Source organism: Mytilus edulis, chromosome 4, assembly GCF_963676685.1.
Source record: "Mytilus edulis chromosome 4, xbMytEdul2.2, whole genome shotgun sequence".
NCBI classification, from domain to species: domain Eukaryota; kingdom Metazoa; phylum Mollusca; class Bivalvia; order Mytilida; family Mytilidae; genus Mytilus; species Mytilus edulis.
The window spans coordinates 24,744,363-24,767,577 of record NC_092347.1 but is presented as its reverse complement, the minus strand read 5'-3'; the positions used below and the strand labels follow the sequence as shown (position 1 = coordinate 24,767,577).

Here is a 23,215-nt window from a genome sequence, read left to right as displayed (position 1 = left end):
TTGTATAAATTTAGGTGTTATCCCAGAAATTATTTTGTGTCATGTGTTACATACATAGACAGTTTTCCAGGAGCACAAGATCCTCGAGAATTATTAACAAGAAGATTGAACATACTGATACCATTCCTGATATTCTTACAATTACGATTTTTTAGACTTTTTTCAACTGAATCATAACCTGCAAAACTTGAATAGTCAAAAAGTACTAATTGCATAAGTAACCATGTTTTTTTTTTAATTTGTAAGAAATCATCATAATCCCGGACGATCGATCTGATGGGTATAGACGAAATGAAACATCGTTCTATAAAAAGACCCTTTTCGATAACGGAATATATAGTTTCACAACCCTTTATTACTAGGGAAGGATATAGAGCTGAACTGATTTTTTTTGTCACGATTTATTTGATTGAGGGTTGCTTTTTACAAGGTAGCTTTTAAACCTGGCCTTGAAGGCATAAAACTTTGCTCAGTGCTCGGAGCACAAAAATCATGCTCGAAACATGAAATCCAGCAATTTGATTGGTTGATTTTCGAGTCTGAGTACACAAATCATGCTCGAAAGTTTTATGGCCTTCGAGGCCAGGAGTTAAAAGTAGTAAAGTTGAAGTCATCTCTTGCTATTTATTTTTTTGAATTATGACGACGGATATGTTCCAATTGTTGTAACCCCAATCTTGTCCTCTTTTCTTGGAGTATCACCGAATGGGACTTATCGAATTTGTAATTACACGAGCAACACAACGGATGCCGGGAGCAGAATATATGTTTTCTATTCTTTAGAGCCTGCGATAACTCCTGTTTTCGGGGGTTTGTGTTGCTCATCTTTAAATTTGTTTTCCATGTTGTGTATACTGGACTTTTGGTAGGTTTTTGTATTTTGACATTATGTCGACATTTTGTCTCCCACTTATGAGTTTGAATATCTCTTTGGTATGTTCGCCTCTCTTTTATGTTGTTTTCATAAACGCCAGTCTGGGTAGATTATTGAACCGATGTCCCGTTTAGGTATATAATGTATAAAAGTCATTAAAAGATTAAATGCAGAAGAAAGCCTTGAAAGCAGAAAAGGGATTGCATAGCTTCAACGCGTTTCATGTGCACAAGAGACCTTAATAAATACCTACATTTAAACGATGTCGACTTACAGGGTGTGGGTGTTTATTTTGTATTTTGTGTCCTCAAAACGTGTTGTATCTTCTTGGTCGTCCTTTTTTGTATTGTATGTACCAATAAATCACAATCATAAAATGCGCTCTGTATGCACAAACAAACATGTAAAGAAGTGATATTTGCGAAAACAGCAACAAACTTAAAAAGGCATAAATTGCTTCAAATTTAAGTTCCATTCCACGAAGATGATAAAAACTGGGTATAGAGCGTAATTTAAAGATTATTTATAAACAAGTCAAAAATTTAATTCTTATATCAATTTCCTAACAGTGGTACAAACAATATAAGCAGTTGTCATTGGCTGTTAAGCAACCTATCAATCAATCAACAATATAAACAGTCATAGATACGAATGACAAGAGACATGGGGTACAAGTCAACAATATTACAACGACAAAGAAAAACTAGAAGACAGCTTTTTAAAACAACCAATGTTAAATGATATAATCACATGATAAAATTCATATCATGATTGTCACTGATTTGAATATTTAAACAGTGCTTAAAAGAAAATACAAGTATGATCAAGTATTTGTTTAGTCTAACTATACAAATCCTTGGTATGATCAAGAGCAAGAACAAACTATAAAAAATGTTAAAATGGGTTTAACTCTTCATGTCGAAACAAAACATAACAAAACTGACAAATCACAAATATCGCCCAGTACAGATCTGAGAGTACTCGCGTTAAATGAAATTGAGTTAGAGAGAAACCCTACAATGCCAAAATATGTATCGACAGATTGTTAGACTGTAAAATGACATATGTGTATGACAATAATATTTAGTTGGTATAATTTTATTCGATAATATAATCAATATTCATTCAGATAAACAAAATTGTATTGAAAGTTCTAATAACAGTGTTGAATTGATATTTTTCATGTAACCCTTTAAAATAAAAAATAAGAAGAGACCAGTTTATCCGTATGGTATCTAAATTTCTGCACTCAACAACATTAATGTATGATAAATTAGCCTAGATGTGTTGTCCCGTTTACGATAAGTTTTCTTCAGGTACAGCGAAATTTTAAAACCACACCTGTGTTTCTATAATATGAATGAATTAAATTTTATTTCTAGGAGGGGTTGGCTAGGATATTTTTTGTTTGTCCTGCAATTATTTTAATTGTATTGTCTGTCCAGCCCTTCTATTTTCCAGTCTATTCGTTACTGCCTTTTTTTATTAGTTTATCGTGATTTATTTTACATAAATTGTCATCCATTTTGTTTTGCAATTCTTTTCATCCTGCCTTTCTTGCAAACTTCTTCATAGCCCCCATCCCTTATAAAATCAAAAAGTATAGCTCCCTTATATACATATATGTATACAGGTAATCAGTGTTAGTAAGTACACATTTAAAATTCTTTTAATCCTATCGTCCGTCATTCCTGTTCATATCTTAAAGAATTTAAATCAGTTTGTAGGAGTTATGAGTATCTGTATAATATTGGAGTCTGTCGGATCTGGTTTATTACCGTAACTTAAAACCATAATATATCTTCATAGAAACGATTTCCACATTTATTGCATCAAAAATGTTTTGACCGGTCCCTTAAAATCCTTAAACAAAATCTTTTACTAATGAAGCTGGAAAGATCCTGGACAAATTTTTAGTTTTATGTGGACAAAACCAAGTAAGAAGTTCTATTCCCAAAGGGGCATATATAGAACAATAGAAATATTTCATGCATGCAGAAATGCACCTAATGTTGTCCTCTTCTTATTTTGAGTTTTTGATGCTATCTAAAATCAAATTTTGGGGATTATTTTATCGAATCATTTGGCAATCCTTACAATCTTCCACCTTATTTGCGTAAATCTCTCCAGCATTGGAGCACACTCATCTAGCCGTGTTCCCTTATTGGATCATTTTTTTATGCACATAGAAATCATAGAAGTTATGTAACGTAGTGTATCCATGACAGTCTTGATCAGTCTTGAACATTAAAACTCAATATTTAATAAAAGACACTGATATTGTCCGTGTTTGATACTTGTAGGTAACTGTGCACAACAGTTCAACATTATACATAGAACACTATGGGGGAAACCAGAGAACTTTTTTTGTCAGAAAACACTACATAAGTAATTATCCACACTGATCTGTGTCCACACTTGTTATAATCCAAACAAACAGTCATAAACCAACATTATTTAACCGTAAACAAAATTATCATGTTGAATTTATCAATAAACTGGGATTTAGACGGGTCTGTACTGAGTTTGGCCAAAAACAATGATGCATGATGCATGATGCATTGTCACGGGATAGAAGTTCCTTCATAAAGGAAAATATCACATTCTAGAATATTATTTCCACAGGAATAAATATTACAGTCTATATGTTTCTAAGTTTCTCTGAAACCGATATCACCAAGATGCTTGATTTCTTGATTGACAACATATTTGTAACGTTCGGAGTACGTGTTTTTCAACAGACTGTCGGCATCCCAATAGGAACAAACTGTGCCCCTCTACTTGCCGACTTGTTTCTTTATTATTATGAGGCTGACTTCATGCAGGAACTTCTTAGGAAGAAAGATAAGAAGTTAGCAATATCCTTTAACTCTACTTTCCGCTATATAGATGACGTTCTTTCACTAAACAATTCAAAATTTGGTGACTATATGGAACGCATCTATCCAATCGAATTGGAGATAAAGGATACTACAGATACAGTTAAGTCGGCTTCATATCTTGACTTACATCTAGAAATTCACAATGAGGGTCGGTTGAAAACAAAACTTTACGACAAAAGAGATGATTTCAGCTCTCCAATTGTGAACTTTCCATTTCTAAGTAGCAACATTCCAGCAGCACCTGCATACGGGGTATATATCTCCCAATTGATACGATATTCCCGTGCTTGCATTTCCTATCATGATTTCCTTGATAGAGGGTTACTGCTCACAAGGAAGCTATTAAACCAAGAGTTCCAAATGGTGAAGTTGAAATCATCCCTTCGTAAATTTTACGGACGCCATCACGAGTTGGTTGACCGTTATGGAATAACCGTTTCACAAATGATATCGGATATGTTCCTTACTTCGTAACTACAATCCCCTTCCCTTTCATGAATGTGACCTACCGTATTAAACTATTTACCGGATTTGTAATCACATAAGCAACACGACGGGTGCCACATGTGGAGCAGGATCTGCTTACCCTTCCGGAGCACCTGAGATCACCCCTTGTTTTTGGTGGGGTTCGTGTTGTTTATTCTTTAGTTTTCTATGTTGTGTCATGTGTACTATTGTTTTTCTGTTTGTCTTTTTCGTTTTTAGCCATGGCGTTGTCAGTTTGTTTTAGATTTATGAGTTTGACTGTCCCTTTGGTATCTTTCGTCCCTCTTTTAACGGAATAAATGGTATAGAATATTTGTTCAGGCCACAGGCACTCGTCTCAGAATTTTTTTCCCCTATAAATGTATTATATTATAAAGGTACTATATAGGATTTTTTTCTGAGACAAGTAACTGTGAACATTACCAAGTCTTCCGCGAAATATATATATGCGGAATATTATCGTAGCATAACCGTTTCATATCAAATTTTAGAATTTTTTTTCAAGGGCACATAAATGTTTGTATCAAAGGAAATTACTAACAATAAAGCGTTTAGCTGAAAAATGTCAACCCTGTGCCGTCTTTGTGCACATGTAAAACAGTTTTCTAGGCCTATATGTGCCTCTAAAGGTTAATATTTACAATGTAAAACTACAAAAGACTTTCCAATGGCTAGAAAATTTTGCGCATTTTACCTTTGTTTGCATCCCCCTTTTTACAGGTTTGACCTCTGAAATTATTTAAACATCATGCATACAACTCTTGCATACAAGTATTACAAGGTTTTATAGTTTATGCATCCAGTTGGGTATCATTCATTAAGGTTAAAGGATAGATCCATGTTAGCTCCTGCAATTATAAGGGTAGTAAATGAGGGGGCCCCGGGGAGATCGTGTAGTCATCTGTTCTTGATAGTATCAGTTCTCGATAGCAATGCGCGTGGTTAAAATAAAAGTAGTTCGCGAAATCGCACATGTTTTCTATTTTTTCTGTATTTCAAGGACAGAATAAAAACTCGCTTCAAGCAAGCATTAATACAAATACAAATACAAATATTTTATTGGCACAAACACAATTACAATAATTGGCAAAGGCCCATATTACAGTGCATTACAACAATGAATACAGCATACAGTTACTAGTATTTAAATATGTTATAATTAAGAAGCTAAAATCTCGTTTCTATACATCAGACATTTGCTAGTCACTTTCAGGACTTTTAAAGAATTACTATTAATACAACTACAAATGTATTAATATTTAGCTGATTTTCACTACAACATGTAGGAAGTATATTTGATATCTTATTTTTAAAGTTAAATCTATAGTTTGAAAAAATTTCACATTTCAGTAAAAAGTGATTTTCATCTTCTACCTCACCTGATTTACATACATTACAAACTCGTTCGTCAGTGGCTAAACCTAAATATCGCCCCTTTTCAATAGCAAGATTGTGTGCACTCAATCTAATTTTACACAGAGATGACCTTTCTAATCTATTACTAGAACATCAACATAAGAACTACGCTGCTTTGAATTATGAAATTGTTGGTAAAATTTTAGTTTTGATGAATCATGAATTTTTGATGATTGATCCTGTGTGCACTGATCAATCACTCGTTGTTTAATACTTGGTAGATATTGTTTAATAGAAAAGTTTCCCCCATCTAGGTTTGAAAATCCTAGATTGTTAAAAATAGAATAAAGTTTCTTTGTCCAGGGGTTATTTTTTTCAGTTGCCAGAAAAACTTTGGATATAAGTGTGTTTTCAGACCTTAAAATATGATCATAAAACTTAATACAAGAAAATGATATTTTTGAGCATAACGGTAGCCTGCAAAGTTCAGCTCTACAAGCAGCATTAATTGCTTTACAATGAACACCTAGAATTTCTTTTATGAATTTCATATGGAATTTTTCCAAAATGGAATTGTCTCCCGAATTATCAAAAACACCCCAAATCTCACTACAATACAGCAATATGGGGCTTACTAATGAATCAAATAATTTTTCTAAAAGTTTACAAGGATTATCCAATCCAATTGTTTTCTTAATCTTAAAACATGCTTTCCTAGCTTTTTCCATTAGTAAGGATACAGCCAACAGTCAGGGGACTTACTTAAACAAGTGATTTTCTAAATCACTGATTCAAGTAACATTATTTCCATAAAGGTTGGAAGTTAGAGTTGTCGTTCTTTAAAATCACCTATTTAAGTAGTACAAATTAATCACTAGAAGATGTGATTTAATATTAGTGTAGCTTTAAATATAGAATACTAATGATCCAGGGACTAATTATGTTTCTAAACTTATCAGAACCAACATCTGTGTTGTCTAGGATGACCAGGTCATTTCAGGTGATGACCTTGTACTGAATCTAGGATAATGACATAAAAATCACTTGTTTAAGTATCAGACCTCAATTTCCTTCCCAAAAATCACTTCTTTAAGTATCATTCTTTTAATAACCCCCACTAATTTCAACACCCCTGAACAGTGAAATTTTTATTGTGAACAGTAGAATTTTATTACATAATCTGAAAGATGAAACCTTGAACTTCACAGGAAAAATACTCCCACTGCTGTGAAAAATCTTTTAAGAAAGTATCAGTTCATTATGTAAAGCCATTATTATAGCATTTTTTCAACTAAAATAGAATTTTCAGGTAAATGATAGCATCAAAGGCATAAACCTTGCTACTTAAAAGAAGCAAAAAGTTTATATTTTTTTGATTTTACTAATTAAAAGATGTTATTTAAACCTATGTGTTTAAAATTTTGAAAAAAATACAAAATCCCAATTTGTGACAAAACCTAGAATTTGCTACTCAAATAAGTGATTTAAAAATCACTCATTTCAGTAAGTCCCCTGACTGGCCAAGTTAAAGTTGCCATTACACTTTAACATTATTCCCAAGTAGCAATATTTGGAGACAGTTTGTATGACATTATCATTATAGAAAAACTCATTTAGATATGTTTTACCATTAGAGTTAAATACTAAAACCTTTGATTTTTTAACATTAACCTGTAGCTTCCAATTTGAGCAATATGTACTAAGAGTATTTAGACTGGGTTGCAAACCAGTTTTGCTTTCTGATAGTAATACAATATCATCAGCATATAATAAACAATTTACAGACAAATCACCAACTCTAACTGGTTCACAGCTACCATTGAATAAATCTTTTACAACATCATCAATAAAAATATTAAAAATCTTGGGGCTTAAAACATCCCCTTGTTTAACACCTCGCTCTGAAGTGAATGCAGTACTAAGGCCATTTGAAAATTTAATTCTAGTGGTAGTATTTTCATACATTGCAGAAAAAAATATTAAAAAGCTTTTTAGGTAAACCTGATTTCAAAAGTTTATAAAATAAGCCTACTCTCCATATGGTATCAAAGGCTTTACGTAGGTCTATGAAAGCAGCAAATACTTTCTTCTTTTTACTTTTATAGTGATCAATAATGCTTTTTAAAGAAAATATGTGATCAGCAGTTCTACAATTTTGTTTAAATCCTATTTGATATTGACTGATAAGAGATATGTTATTAACAAATTTCAGTAATCTTGAATGAATGACTCTATTAAAAAGTTTTCCCAAGTTAGAAGTGATAGAAATGCCCCTATAATTGCTAGGGTCCATTTTGCTTCCAGATTTGTGTAAAAGGACTAGGAAACTATCATTCCATTTAGATTGGAATTGGCAAATATTTATAATAAAATTAAACAGCTTTGTGAGAGGATTTAATATAGCCTGACCTCCATATTTAAGCATTTCATTTGATACCAAATCCATTGCAGTACTTTTACCATTTTTAAGAGCTTTGATAGACTTAATTATTTCATCTGTAGTGATATCTACGTCTAAAATGTTATTAGATGGATCATTATCTATATGTTCCATTATGGTTTTATGGAAACTACTACAGTTATTATCACTTTTGTTTAACATTTTAAAGAATTGAACAAAATTGTCATGAGGAATCTCCTGAAAGGAGTCAGCATTGTCATGCATTTTATCCAACTTATTTAACATTGCCCAAAATGATTTTGGATTCTTTTCAATATTATCATTTATATCCTTACAAATTTTTTGTTTATACATTTTTTGTTCATGTTTACAAAGTCTTCTGAATTTTGATCTATATGTATAATATAATTTCCTATATTGTCCATTGAGTGGATTTTTATTAACTAGTTTCTCATAGCTTTTAACTGTATTTCTTAAGTCAGTACAGGAATGTGAAAACCATGGTTTCCTGTTTGATTTTTTCATTTTTTGTAAGGGCTTTTTATTAATGAATTTAGCTGATTGTTTAGCACAGTCTAGTAAAATTGAATTAAATGACTCGGTAATCGAGTCACTGTCATTATTTCAACATTTCAAGTTTTCTGACGTTTTACAACAGTAAAAATAATATTTCCGATTTTGGCCTACTTTTCCTTTTTCCCAAAACAACCCCAACTTCATCCCCTCAGTTCATAGATAGCACGTTTACAAATGTAAACATAACTTATCTCGAAAAGAAGGTCAAGTCCACATACATTGCTATGGAAAAAAATCTATGGAACACAGTTTGGGCCATATATTATCAACTATAACATTTAATTCCATTCGATTATCGGAAAAGTAATGCCCTGAAATATTGTTACTGCGACAGAAAAATATTAATAACAGCTGTGACAACATCTTATAACATTATGTCATATAAAAATTCATTCAATAATTTAAAATCATCTAAAATTTATATTCAATGCATCTTTTAGTCCTTGAGTGATAATTCCTTGGATATCAGTTAAAGATTCATCAATTGATCGAAAAGGCTAAAGTTCATAAAAAAAAAAAATGTTTTCTAGAGACAAATTAAAGTAATTGATACTTTTCTTCAATTTGCGTAATTTTAAATCTTCTATTAATATCAAACATGCTTACAATACCATACTATACTTTTCACAACTATCGAGGTTAATATCAAACATGCTTACCATACCATACTTTTCACAACTATCAAGATCTGATAACGTATTGCACATAATGTCAAAATTGAGCACAACAACAAATGTTTTGAATTATCTTGAATTACGCAAGAGAAAATTGTGAGGATAATAGGAAATGAATAAAAGTATCTACTAAATTAACACAATCAGCTTTGACCAGATTTATTTGAAGAACTGGCCCTACGAAGCAAAAGTTTGTTACACTATCGAGAACCGATAACACCAGGATACCTTTTTGATGGATAATGGTAAAAAATCTTACAAAACGAAGTTAACACTAAACAGTAATTTTTAGTGTATGACAATAAGAGAAAGACTTTCTTCAATACTATTAATATACATGTATCTACTACTTTTGACGTACAAATGTATCAGGTTTATTTAAAAAAAAAACGTAAACAATAACTATTTGAGACCTCTTTCAAACCATCATCTGGATATTCTAGCAAATCACGGTAAAATTTAACCAAGTAGTATCACTTTTACCAACTTATTGAGTTGTGTCCCTATAAAATGCTTTATGCAAGTGTGTCCCATTGGAGAATTCCCAATTTATTGTTATTTTTCTCCTTTCAATTTGTATCAATCTGGTGCATTATTTAGCCCTATTCAACTGATTTATATAGTTTGTTCTTATGTTGTATGATACACCACTGCCGTTTGAACTCTGGTTGATAGTTTTCTTATTGGCAATCATATCAAATCTCATAAAAAGAATGTTCCTATGATGTAATATAAAAGCCAGACATAGGTATGATGTTTCTGTTGTTGGCAATGGTGGTGGCTGCATCAATAATGTACATTTTTGTACACATGTTAGTTTGTGATTTAGTCAATTTATGGGGAACCACTGTATTAGCATTGACACATTGCATTTCTATGGAGTTTGATTGGCCATTCCTCCTCAGTCATGGTCTATTGACTTTGAAACTCGTGCTTACATGTAGTTTACATGTATTAGTTTGTGATTAGGTTACATGTAGTTTATGGGGAACTTGTAAACTTGTCCACCATTCCAACTAAATCTCTGCACCAAAGGAATGGGTTGAAGCTATGGTCACATTGTCATTAATTGATGGGTCTTACAAGTTCTATAATTTGCTAGGAAATTGACCAATTATATAAACAGGAACTTGACCTCAAATGTTAATAGTACTGTGAAACAGCAAAAAAATAAGTATCTTTTAATAAACCCCATGGTGGCAGGGCATATAAATGGCCCACAAGCTTGTTAATATATTCCTCTCAAACTGAGCCAGTATCTTTCATTTCCTCAAGTACTCAGTAGGGATATTATAAATGTGCTAGTTTCTCATTTGATTTCATTTCAATGTAATACATTTATATAAACACATGACATGCATGATGCACAAGTCTCGTCTAAATTATTAAATCAAGTAAACCGAAAGCTGAACCCAGGATTTTGGCTGTACCTGTTGTTAGTGTAGCAATAAGTGAACACAAAAGGGGTCCAGTTTAGGGGAACATCAAGTGTTAGGTCAATATCATTTGGTATGCATTTGTATTAGTATTGGCACATTTAATTTCCATGGAGTTTGTTTGGCCCTGTACATTTAAACATTTGCATTATTGCGAACCCAATGATACTTTTCCACACATTCACCAGCAAGTTACCTGTTGATTTAAACTTTTGTAAGTTCTATTGTCCCTTCTAACAAATACAACAGCTATTGTTCTCTATGTAGTTTACACAATGGGACCTTTAAATTTCTTCCAAGAGAAATCTATCACTCACTGATTAATTTACCTGAACATAAAATTGAACTGTCAATGATGAAAGTACTTATACCAATACCAAATATGGACTCACAAAACTGCATGTGGTGTTGTATTTATTCAATATCAATAATACATTTGTAATGTGTTTAATATAAACACTGATTCAAAAATTAAAAGTTGATTTCTGATCAAATATTCAATATTTTACCTATTAGTATTTGCTTTTTTGTCTGTTTGACAAATAAAAACTTCATAAATTTATTCTATAATAGAACATCAACAAAAACATGCAAATTCATTAGAAAAATACTAAAAAATGCATTCAGTTTATGTAAGTTTATAGAAGTATTTCAATCCAAAAAGAATATAATTTTTGGTCAGGTAAATTAATCAATGATAGAGATTTCTTCTAGAAGAAATTTAAAGGCCCCAGTGAATAAACTACACACAAAACAATAGCTATTGATTTTATTCAATGGGACAATAGAACAGACAAAAGTTTAAATTGACAGGTATTTTTCAGGCGAATCTATGGAAAAGTGTCATTGGATTCGCAATAAAATTTACTATCAAACTAACATAAAAGCAAGATATATCTCTGTGTAAACAGTTTAAATTGACAGGTAACTTTCAGGTGAATTTGTGGAAAAGTATCATTGGGTTCGCAATAAAATTTACTATCAAACTAACAAAATACATTTTTGTAGCAAGAAATATCTCTGTGTTAACAGTTTATATTACATACTTTTGGTATTTGATATATTGTAGATGTATGCAGAACATTATTATCTGATGCATACAGATGCCATGATGCCTGGATGAACAGACTACAGTCGCCTATATTGTCTAAAGTAGCATTCAGTAAGTACATGAAAATACTGTCAGGTATCTTGTTTAAAAAAATTTAGAATCTTTGTTAAAAATAAATCTTTTTTTTTACTTCTTTTTTTTTTAAATGCATCTTGTAGATTGCTATGTCTGGCTTAGGAATTAATCATGCTTTACTATATATAACAATATTTTGATGACGATGATCTGGACCTCAATGTTTTGTTTGATCTAATATATAAGATATCACCTGTTTATACCACCATAACTTATTTCATCAATATTTTCATTTATTTTATACAAGGAGAAACTGAGTTGCTTCAGCTTGAATATATGTACTTCTATCCTAATTACCTTTTTATTTCAGATGAGTTTATATTAGATGTATATAATAAGTTTGAAAAAGGAAAAGGAAATATACTTGATCTTGATATAGTAAGTACAAGAGAATCATAAGACATTATTGATATCTAGTAATATCTAGTAAATACATTGGTAATAAGTTCTTAATTTTCTAGTGTCAAAACATTAAATTTAAAAGAAATTTGTTTAATTGAATTTTCTCTGAAATGAGTTATAACACTGGAAGTATAGGAGAAAAAAAATAATTTTACCTTCCATGAAAACTACTGCAGATTTTCTTTTTTCTTTTGAGTATAAATGTACAAAATCTTGTAAGGAATTAAAAAAAAAATCATAAGTTCAAGAAAAAACTGAAAATACCATGGCAAAAAACTAAAAACAATAATAAGGCAACCAAAAGTCTATAAAAAATTACATCATATAAAAATGAGGATGTGGTAGGACGACCACAAGACAACTACCTTACAGAATTCAAATGATGAGGATGTCTAGTGACAGTAGTGTGGATTCATTTGTTTTCTACAGTACCAATTTTAGTGGATTAAGAAAAATGTATATTTGATTTTGTGGTTTTGCCAAAGCCTGCACACATATCTACAAAAAATGTGAATTCGTTGAAGATTTGATTTCACATACATGTACATCAACAAAACCCATAATAACTAATATCCCACGAAAAAAATAATGATAAAGAATTGTAATGATTAGATGAAAAACTTTTTTACTTTATTATTATTTTAACATCATATTTTCCTTCACTTTCAGCTGACTAATAAAATTGAAAATGTGCACGACAAAGAGGTGGAATTTATGGATAGAATTTTACAACAGTATGTAATTAATATCTAAAAGTACTTTTATCTTATATTAAGATAATTGTTGAATGCTTAGCTGATAGGACAGACTTTTGAGGAGGGGTCCCGACTGAGGCAAAACATTTTTGACATGCTTTTTTTTTCTAAGAATAAGTAAATTTTATTGGGATTATCAGTGCTGATAGAAATGTTATCACTTTAATAATAATCTTTTACCTGTATTGGGCTTGAAAGTGGAGGAGAAAATTTTGGTTCTTTTACATTACAACCCTTATCTGTAGGTTAAAATAAACAAAACAATAAAAGTAGGTAAGTTCTTTGAAAAGGAAAATTTTGTGTGAATTCTTGTAGAATATGAATAATTGTGTACAAGCTGTTTCCGTGATATAAGAAAAGCTAACCGTATTCAGTGTTAATTTATTGCAAAAGCTACATTTGAGAGTATATATATTGCACATATTTGTAGAAATTAAATCTGGTTGTTTTGGGAATTTAACAGAAGAATTTACCTTTACAATTGTAAATTACAGTAAGACAATAATTTGCTTCTTGTATAAGATGTTTGGCTTTGCCAATTCTATAGTCTGTATAAGAAATTAATAAAATTGAAACATCCTTGTTTCTTAAAATGTTTCTATTTGTAAATGGGATGATATAATAGTAAAATCTAAATTATTATTTTTTTGGTGAATATTTTGTTCTTTTGTAGATTTAGAGGGACTCCAGATGGATCACAAGTTAGTCGGTCTATCATTCATGGTATTGTACGTGGCTATATAGACAATAACTTAACAGACAGTTTGTTACCCATGATAAAAGACAAGGTAAAGTTACAAAGACTTAAAACTATATTCTAGAATACAATATATTTTTTATGGTGAATAGTCAAGTATTAATATGGATGTTCGAAATTTGTTAAAACAAACAAAAGTTTTACTTAACAGAATAAATATATAGTAAACAAAGTTTTGAAACCATACACCAGGATAATCTGAAACTTTGGTTTTGGAAATGACAAGATAAATATGGTCAGGTCAGATATATTTCCATAATATCTTAATGACAAAAGTAATGAACAGGTCGTCCTAAACCCTGCGTAGATACCTAAATATTTCAAAAAAAAATTCCAATACTTTAACATAGTTTTACATCTATTTATTTGATTATTTTTTTTTACACTTATTGGAAACATTTGTCCAAGCTACATTAAAGAAGAATATGGATTTCACATGTTTGCAGAAATTTAAAACTGATTTTATTTCTATTATTTATTTTAAGTTTTGTTTTTTCAGTTAACATATGGTTTACATTTAGATGTTTTATCAGCTAATATTTTAATGGATCATTTTATAAAGAAAGAAATGTATCATGGTGAGTAACAGTTATATAAAAAATAATTTAATCTTAAATTTTCATGCCATGATAATTGAAAATGTCTAAACATCTGATGTTTTAGACCTTCCTGAAAAAGTAATATGTTTGTCCATTCATCTGTTAGTTCTTTTGATTTTCCAGCAATTAAGGTTTTATTAAAAAAAAAAGAATGCACAAACATATAATATTCCATGAGGAACAATAATCACTAAAAGTCATGCAATAACCCTTTTATTGATCAGCAAAGCTTGAAAACTTGTTTAAAAACCTATTTCTGTCACTGAAAATTTCTCATTTTAAGCTTTATTTGCAGTTGTACATTATGATTTATTATTTCTTGATAACTTTTGGCTACAGTCAAAATATTTTTTGTTGTTGATATATATAATAGGCAATAGAAAAGTGTGTATCATCTTACTCTCCCTCTATTCTACTTCCATGTTATATACTTTCAGAGGCGTCACAAATAGCTTATGACATGATGTTACAGGAAGATTTCAGTAACCAAGTTACAAACTTACTCTCCCTCTATTCTACTTCCATGTTATATACTTTCAAAGGCGTCACAAATAGCTTATGACATGATGTTACAGGAAGATTTCAGTAACTAAGTGACATACATACTCTCCCTCTATTCCACTTCCATGTTATATACTTTCAAAGGCGTCACAAATAGCTTATGACATGATGTTACAGGAAGATTTCAGTAACTAAGTAACATACATACTCTCCCTCTATTCCACTTCCATGTTATATACTTTCAGAGGCGTCACAAATAGCTTATGACGTGATGTTACAGGAAGATTTCAGTAACTAAGTAACATACATACTCTCCCTCTATTCCACTTCCATGTTATATACTTTCAGAGGCGTCACAAATAGCTTATGACATGATGTTACAGGAAGATTTCAGTAACTAAGTGACATACATACTCTCCCTCTATTCCACTTCCATGTTATATACTTTCAGAGGCGTCACAAATAGCTTATGACGTGATGTTACAGGAAGATTTCAGTAACTAAGTGACATACATACTCTCCCTCTATTCCACTTCCATGTTATATACTTTCAGAGGCGTCACAAATAGCTTATGACATGATGTTACAGGAAGATTTCAGTAACTAAGTGACATACATACTCTCCCTCTATTCCACTTCCATGTTATATACTTTCAGAGGCGTCACAAATAGCTTATGACGTGATGTTACAGGAAGATTTCAGTAACTAAGTAACATACATACTCTCCCTCTATTCTACTTCCATGTTATATACTTTCAGAGGCGTCACAAATAGCTTATGACATGATGTTACAGGAAGATTTCAGTAACTAAGTGACATACATACTCTCCCTCTATTCTACTTCCATGTTATATACTTTCAGAGGCGTCACAAATAGCTTATGACATGATGTTACAGGAAGATTTCAGTAACTAAGTGACATACATACTCTCCCTTTATTCTACTTCCATGTTCTATACTTTCAGAGGCGTCACAAATAGCTTATGATATGATGTTACAGGAAGATTTCAGTAACCAAGTTACAAACCTACTCTCCCTCTATTCTACTACAAAATTATTATATCATTCCATTGAACAAGAATCATCAAAACAAGAGGCTGGAGAGGGTGAGGAAGAGGTATGTTTAGACTTTACCTTACAGCTACAGTTCTTGTAATAAACTCTTTGAAGCTTAAATATGTGGATGTATTAAACTCTGAAGCTTAAATATGTGTATGTATTTACTCTGAAACTTAAATGCATATATGAATGAACTCTTTGAAGCTTGTATACATGTTATATTATATCCCACTCTTAAAAGTGGGGCCATATTATATTCACCCTGTTCCTCCCTCTGGTAGACTGTTTGTCCAAAATAGAGGTGAGTTTAACAGGGTGAGTAATTTTAGATCTATCTGACACCTACTTCCTGTTTTCCAATACTTTGATTTATGATTTGGGATAGACGTAATATGACAAAGTGTTCATTTTTGTTTGTAATTGAATCTCAACATTTTTGGTAAAGGTAATGCAATATCTAAACCTCTCTTAATTAATATATGGACAACTGTGAGGCGGTCTGACACAAATGAAATACAATATTTAGCCTTAAATAAAATGCTTTTTAAATGTCTGAAGAAGTGAAATTGAAGTTATACAGCTAGAAACTTCAGTAAAATAGTAAATTATGCATATGTAGACTTTTTGACTTTCATATGTTTAGAAAAGAACGCACTTGTTGCACATATGATATTCACACAGTAATTAGGTCTTTCCACTTTTCTGTGGAAAGACCTATTGTATTTCTTCTGATAATTTTTTTTTTCCGCCTAATTTTGTTCTTGCGATAAATATTTAATATGTCGCTTAGATATTTGGTATATGATATCAAACAGTTTATGCTCCTTTGAAATTTACCCTGCGTAACCAAAAAGTTTTCTTTGTTGGAGTTATCTCCCTGAACATTGTTTTTCTTGTGCCCGCATCTCCTTCGCAACTGTAAAAGAAAGCGACAAATTAGTTTTAGGCCAAAAATAAAATATTGTTTGTTTCCCCTCACACGACCGACCCGGTAAAATAACCGCGAACCTGAAAAAAAATATTGGCCATTCTTGTCCACTATTTTTTTTTTGCTATGTTGGTTATTGGTGATATCTTTCCGATGCTGTAGTCAAAGAGCCTTGGGTTTTGGTGATACCTTTCCGATGCTGTAGTCAACGAGCGTTTTAAATCAAGGTATTTTTGCATTGAAGCGTCTACATGTTTCCGAATCAAGGAAAACAAACAAAATGCTTTGACACACGATTTGTTTGTGTGCAAGGGTGATCTTTTCTAAAAATAAAAAAAACTGAAGCATCTTTCAACCCGCTGATTGCATCTATATTTGCTTTGTGTCTAACCTCTGATCCTGTTTAAAGGATAAAATCTTAAAGATTTTTTAGTAAAAATGGCCCGACTCGTGCTCTAAAATCTATCTACTTTGTCTTTGAACAGGTTGGGCACAAGTCAGGAAATGTGGGACACATGTATTTCCTGCTTTCAGGGAACGTCCCTGTTTTCTGGTGTTAAACAAACCCAGTTTAAATGGGGTTTCCTGTTTTAATTTATGGCATGGAAAAATTTACAAAGGGGGACGTTATAACTGCATTAGTAGAATTCGTAAATTCTTGTAAAAAGTATTTTAGGAAATACAAAACATGAATATAAAGTGAAGCCTTGTTTCTTCTAGAACTCGAAAAAAAACCATACAAATCTTTGTTTAGGAATGAATTGACCAAGCTGCATGATCCAGGTGTAACTGAACATAACTGAATTATGTTCACTTCTATTGAAAATTTTCATTCATAGAATTTTAATTCCCAAGTGATTAACATACCTGTATCTTTTTGTCATCTCATAATTGATGATCAAGGTATGAATTGGTGAACAAAGGAATTTGTTTTGTTGTGAGTTATGCATCAAATTAGACATGAAATAAGCTTGAGTTTTTAACTTAAAAACACTTGCTATCATTAAGCATTGTTATCACAAGTAGAATGTGCGCTTTTATAGATTTCATTACATTAAATGAATAGGAAAAAAAGGAGGTCCCTGTATACTGTTTTTTTTTAACACCAGAAAACTGGGGTGTACACTGAATTAGAATACAGGGAATATCCCACTTTTCTTGACTTGAGCCTGTTGAATTTTGTACAAATTCAATATAGAAAACCATATCAAGGAATAAAATAAAATAATTTGCCTACCTACCTACCCATACCCTAACAACCTCAGACGGGAGAGGGGAAACAAAGATATTTTTAATGTTGGCCTTACAAAATTGCTTGTTATATCCTTTGCATGATTTGTTCTATTTTGACTGAAGCAATATGAACATTCCATATGAGAGTTATTTCCCCTGAAAAAAATGAAAATAAGGTCAAGGTCAAGGTCAAGGTCATATTTAAATTTTGAATTTGGCTTATTTTCACTTATTTCCAAAAATAAAATAAGATATCGACAAATTATTTTTACTCAATTGATAGTTGCGACATGTCCTTACACGTAAATTTTGATTGCAAGGGTACGTTGAACTTAAAAGGGAGTTTTCTCCCCTCTTGTATTTAAAAATATACGTATGGTGATATAACTCATTAACCAAATATAATTAAGACCTATGGTCTTTTTACTTGTGGTCCTTGATTGATGACCTTGAAATTGATCTCAAGGTCATAGCTTAATTTGACGTTCTAGATTTTGACAGTTTGCTTTTACCTAATCTGTATACATGATAAAGCCATGAGACTTTTTGCAATAGGTTTCAAACCATTTAACCTTGACAAATACAACCGGAAATGACTTGTGTGAACCAGAAGTAGCTATTTTTTGTACTTTATCAATATAAAAGTATATAGAACCAAATATTTTTGGAATAAGTGTCAAGTAAATATTCAAATACATTTGTAGTATTGGAAGTAACATTTTTCAAACCGGAAGTAACAAATTATCTCCCTTACTTAAAAAATATTGTATAGAAACCATATATTTTTAAAATCAGCGTACAGTAAGCTATCATTTGACGATTAAAATGACATTTTAAATCTAATTTTACTACTTTCATAGTAAAATACAAGGTTTTTGGTGTTTATATTTTCACTGGTTTTCTCTGAATTGCAAAAAAATAATGAATAAATTAATTAATTGAATGTTGGTTGCTCAACTTCCAGTGGAAAATATTTGATGCATGTTTAGGAATACAACACATTAACAATAAATACAATGGATAGGTCATGTAATGGAGGTAGTCTAGGATGATGGTCGTAGAAATCTGGAAAATTAGGGTATACTGGGTAGGGTCATAAAGGAGTAGGTTTGGTAAGGACCAATTTTGGCCTCAAATTTCAGATTCATCTGACAAAAGATTTTGACCACTTTCTAAACACTTAAGTGTCTATTTCACTTGATTCAATTAATTTATGTGAAAGATTTTAACTAATTTAGTCATTAAAAACGTTCCGATTCAAGCTTAAATATGACAAATCTACCATATATGCCGAAAAATGTCACTTTTCAGATGGTTTTTGTCAAAAATGAAAGTGGCCGCATCCGTGTTCATCCTCAACCTTTATATATGTTATGCATTGTCATCAAATACAACTTACATTTCAATATTTAGGATGAACACGAATGCGGCCACTTTCGTTTTACATGGAAACCGTTTAAAATTTAACTAAAAATAAAAATGCTAGAATTATGAAGATTTCTTTAATTTAGCATGACTTATTGGTGCTTGTACCCAATATATGTGCATTGAATTGTCAAAAACAGCCCATATTTATGTAGCAGAAGCATTCTACTGTCCATTAAATAACTAAAAGTTTACATTTTAACAATTTTGTAAAACTGCTATATTTTGGGGCCGAAAAGTAGTCTTACTGGACCTACTCCTTTTGTCTTGCAACAGGTCACCTTTGAACACCTCAAAGATTTTGCAAGGCTTCTTTATGTGCATAGAGTGTGGCACACTCTTTAAATGAGTCATCAGATAAATAAGAAGAGAAGGGAATCTTAATGTATTTAAGATTTCTTACTATATCAGTTTGAGTTATAATATCTGGTAGAAATACATTTCTAGACAATTTCATATGTTATTTTTTGGTACCTTTTCTAGGAAGAAGAATGGGAAGCAGTTGGTGTAATAGATTACCCATTCTATGACGACCATTTCAGTATTCAGAGTGAGAGATTTCTACATGGAAAAACATTATACATGTTCGGTAAAATATTAGGTGGTGTAGATGGAAGATCATTACAGTTAGTGGGATTAGGAATGTATGATAAATTTCCACAAGCCATGAAATTGTTACAGGATTGGATGTCCGATACAGATGGGGCCATTGTTGTACAGAATGTGGTGAGTTTACATGTATAAATTTATTCATTCGTATTGGAAAAATTAGCTTAAATGATTTTACATACATGTATATTGCACATAGTTTTGAGGATTATCTTCTTGGTCAAACTGTAAACACTTGTTTCTTAAATTTGTGTGATAAATTTGCAGAGCAACTTGTTTTTGAATTTTTGATAAATATAATTCCAATGTCTTATATATACTGTAGAAACATTAGTTTTCGTGGGGTTAAAATTTCGTGGTTTTGTCTCTCGATAAGATTTCATGGGGATTTAATTTCGTGGTTTCATTAAATGTAAGTGGTATTATATGGAGGTTAAATTTTACGTTGGTGTTGTAATTTCATGGATATATTCTTTCCACAAAATAAACAAAATTTAATAAATCCTCCACGAAAATTTCTGCTTTTACAGTACATACGAGACAAAAGCTGTATTCCTATATATCCTCCAGTGTCAGCTTCACACTTTCACTTTAAATAACCTGACACACGACTGCAGTATTATCTTTCAAGGCACTCATAAATGTGGAAATACATCTATGGATATGATAGTGGTGACATATAATAACAAGTTTAGCCTCATCATCCATGATTCTGTCAAAATTTATGTTTATTTACAGGTAACCAGATTCCATGACTTACTACAAAATGCTTTAACAAGGGACCCTGAGGAACCAGAAAAAGATTTTGGACTTCTTAGAATAGAGGATGAAATTCATAAACTGAAGCTTACCCCAACAGAAAAAGAAGATTGTATTAAAGATTGGCAGGTAAGTCACGTCAGGTTAACTGACGAGTACTAGCTACTTTGATATTGATTGATTTTATATATAGGTTTCTGGTTTTAATAATGGTTTAGAGTTATTTATTTTAACTACTTGAATGTATTATTGAAATAAATAAACCATGTAATTTTGTAAAATGATTAACGCTTGAATGGTTTTGGCAATTATCAAGGTTAAGTTAGACAATAAAATTGAAATGTTTATTATAGAAAGTGAAAAATGGATTAGTCAGCATATATGGGTTTTTTTCCCTGTTCTGTGGGTCTGTCTGTCCAGTTGCAGGTTAAAGTTTTTGGTCAAGTAGTTTTTGATGAAGTTGATGTCCAATCAAATTGAAATTAAGTACACATATTCCCTATGATATGATCTTTATAATTGTAATGCCAAATTAGAGTTTTGACCTCAATTTCATGGTCCACTGAACATAAAAAATGATAGTGCTCTCTTCAGGTTAAAGTTTTTGGTCAAGGTAGTTTTTGATGAAGTTGAAGTCCAATAAACTTGAAATTTAGTACACATGTTCCCTATGATATGATCTTTTTATTTTAATGTCAAATTAAGAGTTTACCCAATTTCATGGTCCACTAAACAGAAAATGAAAGTGTACTATGGACACATTCTTGTTTTTATTTCCTTTAAAAGTTTTAACAGTATATACTTTTAGATTTATATACTGGTTCATACTCAAATTACAATAGTGAGCTTTGAGAGAGAAATATGAAAAAAACCTGTTAATTAAGGAGAAATATATAGTTTTAACAGCCAATTTCAGTAGGTGCAAAAAAAATGAATTCCTGTTAATTACCAAACAGTGTGTCAATTTCCTTCAGAAAAAAACAAATCAGAAGGACACCCAGAAGTTTGGTAACAAGAAGTGGTGTGAGCATTCTGTGTGATGCTTGTTCACATTCATTGCTTTTCAACTTCATGATAACCAGTTATAGGGGGGTATCAGTTCAACTTGTTACTGTAACTCATACTTCATAAGAAACATGTTTTTCCTTAAAATTTGTTATTGATAAGGATGAAAATCTTATAAAGATAAATCTAACCACTTGTTTCTAAAAAAAAACCTGCATTAATTGTTACCACTGCATATTATTGTTTACTTTACAGGGAATAAAAGAAAGACTTCAAAGTGAAAATAAGATAAGTTCTGATGACCTGGAAACAAATATTTCAAACTATGTGAATAGTGAAATTTCACAGTATGAACAATCAGATATAACAGAATTAAAATCCCTAATTGAATCATGGGAAAATAGGAGACAAAACTGGTTAGATCAACAGATGAAAGATTTTATCAGACAACAGAAAATGGATGAAATTCAAGAGAAAATAATTGAGTTAGAAGAAAGGGAAGAACTGTTGTCGTACTATACATATGAAAATGAAATTAAACTGGCAGGATTAAGAGCTCCAATTCCTCACAAAGAACCAATCAAGAAGAAAATACTTGATGAAGATGAAATTGAGGAGAGAAAATTGGCAGACCAGAAGAAAAGAAAGATTAAGAAAAAATAGATTTGAAATATGTATACGCAGAAAGAGTTCTTATAAAAATAAAAATAATAATAAATATCTTAAGATTTTACATATTTGGCCTTAGTTTTTCAGGTCCCTAAAACATGGTTGATTAAAGGGAGATAAGTCATCTTACAACAAATTATCTAAAAAATATAAGCAATGAGAATAGGTTTTTTTTGTAAGTTTTATAACAGTTAATTTGATTACAATATCATTTTCACATTGATAATACTAAGTAGTATCTCGAATATACTTAACAATTTACTGCAATTGCTGTTATTACTTTAGAACCAAAAGATTATTGTTACTGGTTTCAGAAGAAAAAAATGGAAGGTTTAAACAATATACATGAGAACATGTTGTATAAAAGAGGGGTGAAAGATACCAGCGGGACAATCAAACTCAAACATGGATAAAAAACTGAAAATGCCATTGAGAAAAAAAAAAACATTTAAAAACAACAGAAAAATAATAGTGCACAAGACACAACATAGAAAACTAAAGACTAAGCAAGCAGCGGGAACCCCACCTAAAAATGCTCCAGAAGTGTAAGCAGATCCTGCTCTACATGTGAAACCCGTTATGTTGCTCATGTTATTACAAACCCGTTATAAATAATTTCATCAATGTCTTTTAGGAAACTTT

General features: G+C 31.2%; 1 protein-coding gene across 1 annotated transcript; it reads left to right on the top strand.

The window, feature by feature from the left end:
- Positions 1 to 4,737: 4,737 nt before the first annotated feature.
- On the top strand, positions 4,738 to 22,618 carry LOC139521762 (small ribosomal subunit protein mS27-like). The gene is made up of 10 exons (XM_071315348.1): positions 4,738 to 4,871; positions 11,755 to 11,847; positions 12,182 to 12,249; positions 12,943 to 13,007; positions 13,702 to 13,816; positions 14,285 to 14,363; positions 15,852 to 16,003; positions 20,015 to 20,257; positions 20,879 to 21,028; positions 22,160 to 22,618. The coding sequence occupies exons 1-10, from the start codon at positions 4,805 to 4,807 to the stop codon at positions 22,565 to 22,567; spliced, it is 1,440 nt and encodes a 479-aa protein (XP_071171449.1). The 5' UTR covers positions 4,738 to 4,804; the 3' UTR covers positions 22,568 to 22,618.
- The last annotated feature ends 597 nt before the right edge of the window (positions 22,619 to 23,215 follow it).

Coding starts and splice junctions, on each gene's coding strand:
- LOC139521762 (XM_071315348.1), top strand. CDS start 4,805: ATGTCAACCCTGTGCCGTCTTTGTGCACATGTAAAACAGTTTTCTAGG. Junction 13,817..14,284: donor TACCCATGATAAAAGACAAG/GTAAAGTTACAA, acceptor TTGTTTTTTCAG/TTAACATATGGTTTACATTT. Junction 21,029..22,159: donor ATTGTATTAAAGATTGGCAG/GTAAGTCACGTC, acceptor TTTACTTTACAG/GGAATAAAAGAAAGACTTCA.